Source organism: Amblyomma americanum, chromosome 7, assembly GCF_052857255.1.
Source record: "Amblyomma americanum isolate KBUSLIRL-KWMA chromosome 7, ASM5285725v1, whole genome shotgun sequence".
NCBI lineage: Eukaryota > Metazoa > Arthropoda > Arachnida > Ixodida > Ixodidae > Amblyomma > Amblyomma americanum.
The window spans coordinates 132,186,804-132,199,296 of record NC_135503.1 but is presented as its reverse complement, the minus strand read 5'-3'; the positions used below and the strand labels follow the sequence as shown (position 1 = coordinate 132,199,296).

The 12,493-nt window shown below is 48.2% G+C and overlaps 1 protein-coding gene across 1 annotated transcript; it reads left to right on the top strand.

Moving 5' to 3' along the window:
• The first annotated feature begins 8,743 nt into the window (after positions 1 to 8,743).
• LOC144098066 (uncharacterized) lies at positions 8,744 to 12,351 on the top strand. The gene is made up of 2 exons (XM_077630623.1): positions 8,744 to 9,773; positions 12,194 to 12,351. Exons 1-2 carry the CDS (start codon positions 8,744 to 8,746, stop codon positions 12,349 to 12,351), a joined length of 1,188 nt encoding a protein of 395 aa, XP_077486749.1.
• Positions 12,352 to 12,493: the final 142 nt, after the last annotated feature.

Sequence of the window (12,493 nt, the reverse complement as noted above, 5' to 3'; positions counted from 1 at the left end):
ACTGAGCCACCGCGGCGGGTGCCCAAGAACAGCATCTCCGGCGCGTTTGGCAGCTCTCAGCTTAAAGGAAGCAAGGGACACGAAAAAGCAACAGTCGTCTCGCAGAGCGTAGAAACAGAAGCTGGTGATCTTGATTTTTAAGAGCGTTAGCTCTTAGTACTTACGTTTCTTCCATTCGCGTCCGTTACTTAGTCCGCTCGCAGATTCTAAGTTGGAGGCTATATCACGCGATCATAGACGAAACACAATAGATCAGCAAAGCTGAGGTCAGCAAAACGTGACACCCCTCCACGTGACTGCGCGTGCGCTCGTGATCGCAGCTGCCAGGCCGGCACGGCAGCCTAATGTAATGTAACCCCATACCGTCTGAGTGGTTGTCGAGACTAATGCCACTTGGGGTCGCCATTGGTGACAACATTGTGGCCGACCCGCTTGGCACTGAGGTTTCGGCGTGGTTTCAAACAAATTAGCACAATTTGGCGCCCAAAGTTGTTACTCGGGTTGAAGCGTGGTGTGTGTGAGGGATTCGAACCGACAACGTTTGTTCCTCAAAACCGTAATGGGGGGGGGGGCGACTTTCAAAGGGCAGTGAGAGGTGAACCAGTGGTCGCAGCGACATGCGGTTGATAGAAACTGAATCATCGTTTCGTGATGTAAAGGGCGGTGTCCAAATTTGTCTAAAGCATTGATGAAAGAACCTTAGCTAACGTTCGTTTGATATCGCATCCGAGAATTACTCTTTTTTTTTTCTTTTTACAGAACAAGGTTCCTTTTCGTCTAGCGAACAAAGTGATAAGCCCATGTGCATCGGTAATAAGCACAGCACAAAAGAAAGGATCAGAGAGGGAAACAAAGCTTCGTGAGAATTCACTTCTTTGCCCGGGAGCACCTTGTGGCGAGGGAAAATGTGCTCAATGCGGACGTACCAGGTCTCGAGGTCCATCGGCGTGTGCAGGGCGATGGGGGGCACTTCGAGAAGAGGGGACAGCGATTGAAGCCCTGTCGCGCGCAAAGTGTTGTTCCTATACGAGGACATGAAAAGAAGACGGAGTCTATCAGGTTAATTGCGTCCCCATATCTCATAAGACTTTTCTTCACCTTTCTTGAAAAACTGCTTTTTCTTTCTAAACAACATGTATCTTCCATCCTTATTTCAAGCTAGTTTCCTAGTGACCGCTCCACATTAGTGATTTTCATTGCGTCACCCGTTAACGACAAAAAAAAAAATGTTACAGCGAGGTTTTTTTCATATTTGGCATATAATGCTGTGTTATAGAAAAAACTTATTCCTGAAATTTCGTAAAGAGTGCAACTTTACTTTGGAAGTTACACAGATGTACTTTTTGAAGTTCGCTGGTGCTTCGCATAGCAGAAGTGGCTACTTCGCTCCACTCCTACTTGGCAGCGTGAATTGTGTAAAATATACGGGAATTTCGCAGTGGGTGGTCTACCACTTTCGGAAGGGCGTCATGAATATTTTTCTGGCTACACTAGCACCGCAGCTATTTGCGCACGCAGCTTTCTCCTTTTCACAGAAGCATCAGGCACGATTGAGCCACAGTGTCCAGGAACGGCTATTTGCTGCATGTCAAGAGGTAGGTAATAACGAGTAACGCTTCTTACGGAAGGAAAAATGGCCACCAGACCCGTCTCTAGCAATTTGGAACATTGTGTTCACTATTGAAAATTTGAGTTTTTATGTCAACAGTGGCGCATACTTTTCGTCGGTGGTTCTTGAAAAAATACAAAAAGGAGCCAAATGGTCACTAAGCGTTATAATCGCCTCAGGCAACGGCACGAAATCATGCTCTTCCAAAAGTTTTTTTTCCGAACTCAAGGACTTTCCACAGTAGGTGGAAATTACATAATATTCACTGTCTACAGTCCACAGCATCAAATTCCTTAGAACTAAAACTTCATTATAATCAAGTAAAAACGCAACATCATCGTATGGAGGATCTCTAGCGACAAGTACAACAGTCTCTACTGCCTGGCTGAGCTGAAAAACCGGTTGCTTTCAAAAAAATTGAAATGAACCAAAAGATCTATGATATGGAATAGATAAACGCCATTGTGTACGCAGGAAGACCAAGCGTACTTTAAAAATTACAGCAGTATATACATCATCGTAGCGCAAATAGTGTGAAAAGTGCGCGACATTCAAAGAATGCACTGTTTACTTTTGCTTTTCGTGTTTCACTATAAATTAATCCAGCATAATATGTGCACAAAAGCGGCCGCAAGAAAATTATAAGCAAGCGACTGCGGGTGCAATTACCAGGGAACAACCATGCTGGAATTTCTGCACGAAAAGATGCCATGCTAAGGAGTAGAAACGTTCCTTCTTAGTTATAGGGTTAGGCCGACTCGCTGGTAATAAAAGCATGACCCACTCGAAAAGAAACGTTAAATTTTTGGTATTAAGTATCTCAATGTATAACTATACTTGTAAACGTACGCTGGTTCCTAATGGGTTTACACCACGTACAGAACGTAAAACATGGAGAGCATGCAAACTGAGTTTTCTTTTTAGTATTACGCACTTCAGCATTATTCTCACACACAGGCTTGTTAAACTATTCATCGTCCCTCCTTTGACCTATTTATTTTTATGACAAATGAAAAAGGCCAGTTATTTTTCGGGTGGTGGGAGGGTTGCCGTTAACCATTCTTTGTAATTAAGCAGTATAATAAGCTATTACGTAACGTCAGTGAGCATCTTGAACCCATTGCGGTGCGAAACTTCTCTCCACGCAAATTTCTATTGATTCAAAAATGGAATTATAATAAGACATGAATCGACATCATGAGACGAGAACTGCTGCGCCCGTGCATCTTGGAAGCATGATTTAAAAAGATGGTATAGGAACTAATGTGAAGACTAAGTAAGACTTAGGCAGTTATGATTTTAAGGTCTTCGCAGCTGTCTGTTTTACAACCTCATTACTGAGTTGCAGCGGTTCTCCCCAGTACACCGCATGCAGTGCTTATTTACCCGCATAATGTGCGCATCGTTTCTATTGGCTGCCGAAAAATATAATTTATTGTTTCTTCAGGCTCATAAACGCACCCTTATCACTTAGTCGACAGTCTGCTGAAGACAAAAGAGAGTCGCAGAAGGCATTCATTTTGAACCCTGAATTAAGCACGGAATAGTACAACGCACCCGACGTTTTACGTGTCAATTAATGCACTTCAACCTAGTCGACGAGAAGCTCGCGTAAATGTTGAGCGAAAAATTTCATGCCCAATTGTAGCGGTGCCTGCCCACAAAGCGTTTCTCTTTTTGATCAGCCGTTTTATAAACTGTAGCAAATTCTTGACACTTGGCTTAGCGTCTGATGTTGCTGAATTCTTCTGGACAAAACTCGAGCTGTGCTTTCATTGGGCGGCATTATGAGCGCTACACCAATAAACAAGGGAGTCTACGAAAAAACTTTTCGCCATGCTCTAGACAAGGAAACCATACTTGACTGTATTTCGTTTTATATAAAAGATGAGTAGAAAATATTCATTGGAGCAGCCTACGCTAGGTGCACTTTTTACTGGTCGGATTTTTTAAATCTGAAAAGCTTGACTACGCTAGATAAAGCAGTCTTCAAGCAGGAAGCACAACGACCTTCTACGACCTTCAGCGCAACAAATGATAGCCGTCTACAACCATATGTGGTACAGTAATGGTGTCGAACTCTTGGCCCCTGACTTTGAACCAGCCCTTTACCTTTGACATAGGGTGACCTTTGGGTTGACCTTTGACCTTCAGGACATCCGATAGGGTAATGTTAAGCCGCATGATGACACCCGATGGGGGTTGTCGTAAGACCACGTGATACCACGTCAGAGCCAAGTGGTCATTTAAGTATATATAAAACGTCCGGCGTGAGCCTGTATCGTAGCTTCCATGTACGCGCCTGAGATGCTTAGCAAGCGTGGTTGTTTTTCGCTGAATTCCAGGGAAACGATGCACTCCTTCATAGCTCGTCCAGTTCACCTTCATATGAAATGTGCTCTCTGTTACGCTGTGAAGTAATAGGTCTTTGAACATGATTTAAATACCCCAAGAGCAAACTCTGAAGACGCTACTTTTTTTTTAATCTTTTGTAAAATCGCAAGTATAAGTTCCCACGCAGTACCTTCGAACTAAAGTCCCGCACTGGACAAGCGGGGGGGCGGCCTGGAATAGCCCGGTTGTGGACCGCCAATTCGCCCTTTAGAGAAAGAGCCTGTGCGGCGGCTATCTTCGTGTGGGCGCTAATTTGACGACAGAACTCCAGAGTGACCCACAATTTTTACCATCGTCACGAATTTATGAACAAGTTTTATCCTGCTACTTGTTTCAGCCGCTACAGAGCTGCAGAACGTTTTGTTTCTTCTACCAAAGCTTGTATATTTGATATGTTTACACAAAACAGTGAATATCAAAATGACAGGTTGTTAATAATAATAATAATAATAATAATTGATTTTTGGGGAAAGGAAATGGCACAGTATCTGTCTCATATATCGTTGGACACCTGAACCTCGCCGTAAGAGAAAGAATAAGGAGGGAGTGAAATAAGAAAGGAAGAAAGCTGTGCCGTAGAGGAGGGCTCCGGAATGATTTCGACCATCTGGGGATCTTTAACGTGCACTGACATCGCAGAGCACACGGGCGCCTTGGCGTTTTACCTCCATAAAAAAACAGCAGCCGTGGTCGGGTTAGAACCCGGGAACTCTGGAGCCGATTATTACTTTTTGAATTTTGCGCCAAGCGCAAATTTTCTCAAGTAAGCAGACTGTCAAGATACTACTTAAGATAAAGCAACGTCTGTCAGCACCATGCCAATGACTCGCTGAAATCAGCGAAGCGAAAAGAATTTCTAAATTGCTTGCCGTGCTCACCGCGGCAACTTCAGCTCCGGAGCTCCAGTGTAGTGCACACAAGGTTACTCATAAATTTACCCTTACTCCTGTTTCGTCAAAACTAGGCTTGCTCCTAAAGTTCGCATAATTTCTCTTGTCCTGGTTAATAAAGAAAACAATCATAAAGAAATTTTCATATTTCTTACTGCTACCACAGAAGTTCAGTATTTGGATCCCTCTGCAGACTCCCAGAGCCTTGGTGCAATAGACGGTCATTTTGTGTCGCCGCCTCATCCTTGATTGTAAGACGTGTCAGATAGCTTTTTTAAGAACAGTTGCTGAACGCTTCTGTTGCGCTCATTAAGGCCTGAGCTTTCGTTGCAACGTATGAAATTGCAAGAAACTACGTTTGGGTGCGGTTCAATATTATCTTCATAACTGGCTACCAATTTATTTCCTCAGATCTGAATCCCTGGAGTCTTGAAGCAGTTGCTAACGAGCAAGATATTTTCTTGTTTATATCTTTCTTGATAAGAAGAACTCTACACCACATTCCTTGATGCTGACTTCAAACGTTCCCATCCGAACGGACGGCAGTTCCTTTATAGTCTAAATTACAAGCTGAATAGTAGTGCTGGGGAGTGGGAATTTGACTATCCTGCCTTCAATCGCACGAATGTCTTTTATTGAGTGCAAGTATGCTGCCTTACAGTTAACTTGTATCTTCAGTGGTTTTCCACAAGTGTTAACCGTGATATCGGACTTTCCTTTCGGGTGAACGTTACATACAAAAAATAATTCTTCCTGTCGGCGAAATGCGTTTTATTTGCTTTACTATTGCTCGCAACTTGCGCCTTAAGTGTAAGGTATGAAGTGACTTTAACCAAAGAACGAACAATGTGCGGGTTCTTTCTGCAGTAGCCCCTAATAACTCTAAAATCTCCAAGCGTTAGTAGAGTGCATGCCATAATAGCGGTGTCATCCCATTCGCATCGTCAAGAATTTCTGAACAAGTTTTATTCTACTTGTCTGCAGCGCCTCCAGAGTTCGATGTCACGTTTCTTCCGCTCTGCTTTAAGTTCCGCTCTCCGTAGATTTGTTTATAATGACAAAAACGAAACGGTTGCACTTCATCACCTGCAGCGAAGGTGCTTGTTGCATAATAATAGTCTTCAGCAAAATTTTGAAGAACTGCCCGTAGCCTACGACTTCCCCACATTGCTTGCTTCCGTTTGAAAAAAAGAAGCCTTGCGTATAAAATAATGACTAAAAATGCAGGTGCAGATAACCAGCTCTTTTATGTTTTCATGATAGGCTGCTCTTAGTTTGAAGGTGTTTCCAATCACCACGATGACACTGAGATTAGGCCAGAATAAGATACTCTCGCGGGGGAGCGCTGCAAGCAGCCGTCTCGAACTGACGCACGTTCGCATCGCTCCGACTTATCGAAGCTTTTTGGCCCGGACGTTTTTGGGCTAGGCTCCCGAAAATGGATGGGCCAGTGTCATCGTGTTCCTTGTCACCTGTGGACCACAGTTTCAACGCTTCCACGTCGAAGACTACCACAGGAAACCATCCGGATACATCCGATACGCCCACCGCCGATGCCGCCAACATGGCTCCCGGGGAGCCGCAGCAAGCCGCCGAGGCAACATCGCTTCGTAGCGGCACAGATAACGCGGCGCAATCTGTCGCTGTGCTTGACGCCGACGCAAGCATGACGGACGACGAATCCAGCCAAGTGGTTGCGGCGATACCTGTCTCCAATCCCTTCTCTGTTCTTTCCACGGAAAACATGCCTGGAAATAACCATTCTCAGGTAGGATCTTGCACTTTTCCATTTTCGAAATTTGCCAAGCACCCTAGGATGGGGTTAGGCACTTCTCAGATAACTCAAGAAAACGCTCGCTTGGTGAACAAACGACACGGCGTAAAATTTGGCCGCTCGCAGACAGCAATAAATGGATGCTACGCGGATACGCATTTTCAATCGCGGGGCCCTTCCTCGGCTCCCACGGTCACCACATTCGGCAGAACCGATCACTCCGCTGATAATGACCACTCTGAAGAGGATGACTGGCAGCCTGTTAGGCGAAAGAACAAAGCTACATCTGCCGATACAACCTGTGTTAAACACACTGTGATAATGAAGCTAACTTCACCTGGACAACTAGGCTCACTCCCCGCACACTGGCTGCACAGAGCCATTGCCGATGAGCTTCAAAAAATCCGTTTTCACTCAGGCTTTTAAGTACGGCCTCTTGAAAGAAGCAATCAGTTTGCGGTCGTCGTATCGCATACGCATGCCAGGGACCATCTTCTCGGACTTCAGTCTGTCTTAATTTCTGGAAAGCCTACATCTATACAAGCCTATGAAACCATTCGCTCCGGCCAGATCCGCGGGGTCATATATCGGGCCAACGGGTTAACAAGCGAACAGCTCATGGCCAACCTCACGTGCTACTCGTGCAAGGTAATCAGTGCCAGGCCAATGGGCAAGAACGGAGCAGCTCTCATCACATTTGAGGGCTCCAGCCTTCCCCGCAAAATCCATCTATACAGCATACTCCTGCCGGTCATACCTTATCACCCGAAATCTGTCAGATGTGAGACCTGTCATAAAATCGGACATAGGACAAATTCGTGTCCACTAGTCGACCAACGTCGATGCTCGTTCTGCGGTCGCCCCGCATATGGCAACCTCGAGGTATGCCCGACAGAACCACTATGCCGTAATTGCGGAGGTCAACACGTAGCTACAGACCCGAAGTGCCCTGTTCGGCGACAGGCTACCAAAACCCTGAGGAACGGCATTGTCCGCCGAATCCGAGTATCGCGACGAAAGGAGCGCAAGCAACAAGCCGAGCTTCTACATTGCAGCGAAACGTTTTCGACGGCTGCGCACAAGAGCCCTGCCAGCGCACAGCGATCACCCTCAGAGCAAATTGGGCTTGTTAAGGAGGACTTTCCTCCAATACAAAGTCAGCCGTTACCAAAGGAACGAGGCAGTGAACATAAAACTAGAGGGAAAAATGCGCACGGCCGCTCTACACAAACTGAGAGCACTAGTCTAAGGAATGCCACACCTCCATCCCTAACGAGATCTCTTGAGCATTCCGCGACGGCGCCAAAGCAAGCACACATACACCGTGCTTATGCTGAAACTCTCCGTGCTACACAGCGCGGTGCAGAATCGCATCTGGCGCAAGATCGCACACGCACGGTGCACTTAGATGAAGACCAACTCAAGCACATTATCGAGATGGTCACTGCTGAGGTAATCAAGCGCATGTTTCCACTCTTAGGACTGTCGCAGGCTTCTCCGAATCAAGAGCCCGGAATTGGGCACACATCATCTTCTCTTCCGCGCACCTTCCAGTTTCAAAATGGCGGGCACTAGCGCAAAACCTCATGACATTTTTGCTTCGGACTTTCCTATATGGTTCTTACAATGGAACTGCCGGGGAATCCGTCGCAAACAAGCAGAACTTCAAAGGAGACTGTCCATCACGCCGACGCTTCCTCTAGCTATCCTGCTTCAGGAGACTGGTACTAATAGGTCCAATCTAATAGGGTACAAACCTTACTGCACCCCTTCCATAGAGCACCGACGTCCTGGGCCAGGATCGCGATCCGCGAATCCAGTAGCCTATGGGCAGGCATGCGTACTTTTTCTCTCTCGCGCTGCCCACACCGACCTTGATACGTCCGCGTGGTGCACGCAGACGCAAGAGGTAGCGGGAGTGCGCGTTACATTAGAAGGGGACCAACAAGCATTGGCTTTTTCGGTTTATGCCAGATCCTTCGGTACTACGACATATCGAGTAGATATATCTTTTATAGAACACTTCTTAAGGATATATCCCCAGGATCGCGTTATAGTTGGGGGTGCTTTATTGCCATGCACACCAGCTGGGGATATCATCGCTCAGATGCTAGGGGAAGGCATCTATGGCAGCACATTGTCAAAGACAAACTGACCATCGTTAACGACCTTACGTTGCCCAGTCGCTGTGGCCAGCAAAAGGGTCAGCAAGACACTTCTCCAGACCTGACACTTGTTTCCCATCCTAATCAGATAATATGGTCACGGGCTGATGATGTCATGGGCACTGATCACTATCCCGTGGTGGTGTCATGGGCCCCTCGAGGGCGAAAGTCACTAAAGCGGCACCAACGACATCGAATAGAGGAGCACGTCTCATGGGACGATTTTCGCAGAATGCTCGGTGAGGTGAACGTTCCCACAGAATTAGACGAACTAATTACTCAGATCAACGGTGCCAAGAAGAAAGCCACAACGAAGCTTTTAGTTAAATACGATGCCCCGAAGCCGGACTCCCACCTTTTGAGTCTGTGGAATCGTAGGCTTCGTGCTCTCAAGGCGTACCGCCGCTCTGGTCGGACATCCCATCGTAGGCGCGCCCTCACCCGCATTACTCAAGAGGTCGAGCAGTATACTATGCAACTCGCTCTCCAAGATTGGCAGCTGCTGTGCCACTCGCTCAATGGAACAGTTAACTTGTCGAAGGCCTGGCACATATTTCGAGCTGTCCTTGGACGCAAAAGGCCGATTCCCCTTTCCCAAGGCATGGCCCTGAAATTGAACGTCTCCCCGGCTGATCTAGCTATACAAGCAGGGAAGGTCTTTTTTCCCCAACCTGAAAAGGTGGATGCCTTGCCTGCGGACCCCGTCTCAGATACATCGAATGATTACGACGTTCCCTTCACATTAGAGGAACTGGAGGCAGCCTTGTATGACTCAAACCATAAAAGTGCCCCGGGACCGGATGGTGTACGCTATTCAACACTTCTTAACCTTCCCAAATCACATAAACTTGCCCTGTTGAAAGTATTCAACGAATGCTGGACCAACGGTGCTCTTCCCCCTGCCTGGAAGGAATCAGTTGTCATACCAATTCCAAAACCCGGTAAGCCAAGTCGGACATTACAAGACCTCAGGCCGATATCGCTGACGTCCAACCTTTGTAAAGTCATGGAACGTATGGCTCTGAGAAGACTTGAATGGTACTTAGACAAGTTCAGCGTCCTGTCTCCTATGCAAGTAGGTTTTCGACGAGGACTCTGCGCGCAAGATATTCTCAGAAGGCTTCATAACGACGTTCTCGCATACCCTAGCAGCGCAGAGCTCCGGGTGGTTGTTGGGGTTGACGTCAAAAAGGCTTTTGATTCCGTTCCCCACTCTACCATACTTCAACGGCTCCAGGAAGTGGGGATATGCGGGAACCTCTACCGCTTCGTGAAAGCGTTTCTTGCGGACAGAACTTTCTCGGTAATGGTTGGGGATACTCAGGGTGCACGGCAACCTAACCGAAGCGGCGTACCCCAAGGCGCCGTCATATCTCCGGCTCCTTTTAATATCGCGATGTCAGGTCTTCCGCCAATTCTAACGTCGATACCCGGTCTTCATTTTGCCGTGTATGCGGACGATATAACGCTCTGGACCAATTCTGGGTCCCCTGCGGAGCAGGAATTCGCCTTGCAGACAGGCCTTAATGCCGTCCACGACTACATCAAGAAATGTGGCATGAAAACCTCTCCGGAAAAAACCGAGTACGTGGCTGTCATAAACGGTCCGCGGCTGCGAGCCGAGGCCGAACGAAATCTTATCTCTCTTCATTTAGGGGACTCGGTTATTTGCCGGAAACAAACAATCCGTATACTCGGAATGCTTATTGACGAGGATGGAGGAGCCAAAAGCTGGATTCATAACACGGTGCTTAGTTGCCATCAGGCCTTACATCTTATGCGCCGCGTCTCTGCGCGTGGGTGGGGAATCAAAGAGGTGGGACTCCGTCAGATAGCCCTGGCACTCATAACATCAAAAATACTGTATGCATATTCCTACATGCGGCTTAACGCGACCCAACGCCTTCAGCTTGAGCGAATCAATCGGAAGGCGATGCGCCTTGTTACTGGCCTACCACAGTTCTGCCCAGTAGAGGACCTACACGCATGCAGCAAAATCAATGCCCTACAGGATGTGGCACAGCAGCAATTGCAAGCCCAACGTGTCCGTCTCTCCACAACGGCGGCTGGCCGTCAGATCCTGCGGGAATTAGGCTACAACACTGACAAATTAGAGCTGCTGTCGTCTCCTGACCCACCATGGGAACCAATCGATTTAGTAGAGGGTATGCCACTACCAAAGAACATGAGTTCAGCTAGTCCCCAAAGGCGCAAAGCTGCCGCTAAACGTCACGAGAAGATGTCATACAAGCTAGCCCAGGAAGGGGCTATCTAACTATATACAGACGCCGCTCAGTTTCAACTTGGCGCCGCAATAGCTTGTCACGACTCTGAGTCAGATACCACAATAGTTGAACGGCTCTCCGAGGAACACACTGTCACTAATCTCGAGCTCATTGCCATACGCCTTGCCATTACTCGAATAGTAGATCGACAGGATCCGGCTCCATGCACCTACGATGTTTACACTGATTCACAAGCAGCGTACACCGCATGCCGCGCGGGGGGAGCAGACTATGCCGTTCTCAGCGCAATTCGAACGGAAGCCCGACGCCTGAGAGAGGAGGGCTGCACTATTGTTATTAGATGGATTCCTGCACACGAAGGAATCACTGGAAACGAAAAAGCACACCAGGCAGCGCGCGCTGCAGCTCTTTCCGCACCTTTGCCTGGATGCACACCCGTTTCCGCTTCTTGGGCCCGTGATGACGTTGCACATCCGTCGTCACCTCCTATGGATAGGGCCGAGACATGGCATCGCGCACAATGCTAACGCCGCCGCATCCTCCAGCACGTGGCGAACCCTGAGCAATTATTCCGCCGCCCACCTAGAACTTTCCGAAGGGTAGAGGCGGTACTCCTCCGCCGCGCCCAGACTGGCCAGCTTCTGTCACCAGCAAAGCTCAACCTCATCAACCCGCACTCATACCCGACCGCTAAATGCCCGGCATGCCCGGCCAGAGGCACAGCCGAACACCTTTTGTGGCGCTGCCCTGCTTTTGACGTGGTGCAGGAGCGAGCACTTCAGTCCCTGGGCGGGCACCGACCTGGCACCTTGCAGGAATGGGTCGATCCACCATTACACGTCAGATCATCGGACGCACTCCGGCACTGGCGGGCTTTTCTCCTATACTTCAAGGAAGAAGAAGGGCCTGGCCGTTTCTTCGCAGAGCCGACCACAGGACCGCCCCACTTCGAAGAAGAAGTGGAGACCGGCCCTCCTCCCCCTCCCCTACCTCCACCCCCATGAAGCCCCTCATTTCTGCCGCAAGGCTAGGCCTATTTTATGCAGAAATAAAGACGTTTAAAAAAAAAAGATACTCTCGCAACCGGACTGGTTCGTGCGCCTGTGCAAACGCAGGCATCAAGCGCCACCTCTCGCTGGGCTGCCAAAACACTACGAAGCTGCAATGCGCCTTGCGCATTGCTAACCTCTCAGAGTGCCAAAACATGTCCCTGTCACCCACCTGCAAGTACAAGAACTCATCTCTGGCACCACTGCACTGTCTACGGATGTAGTGATAGCCAGAAGAAAAGAAGCTGGGTTGTGGCGCACTCTGTGCAATGTGCACGACGTGTTTCGAGATCTGTAACCGCCCCCCCCTCCCCCCCATAGTGTTCAGCCTGCGTCGTTTTCCATCGGGCGTGAAAAATGACGACC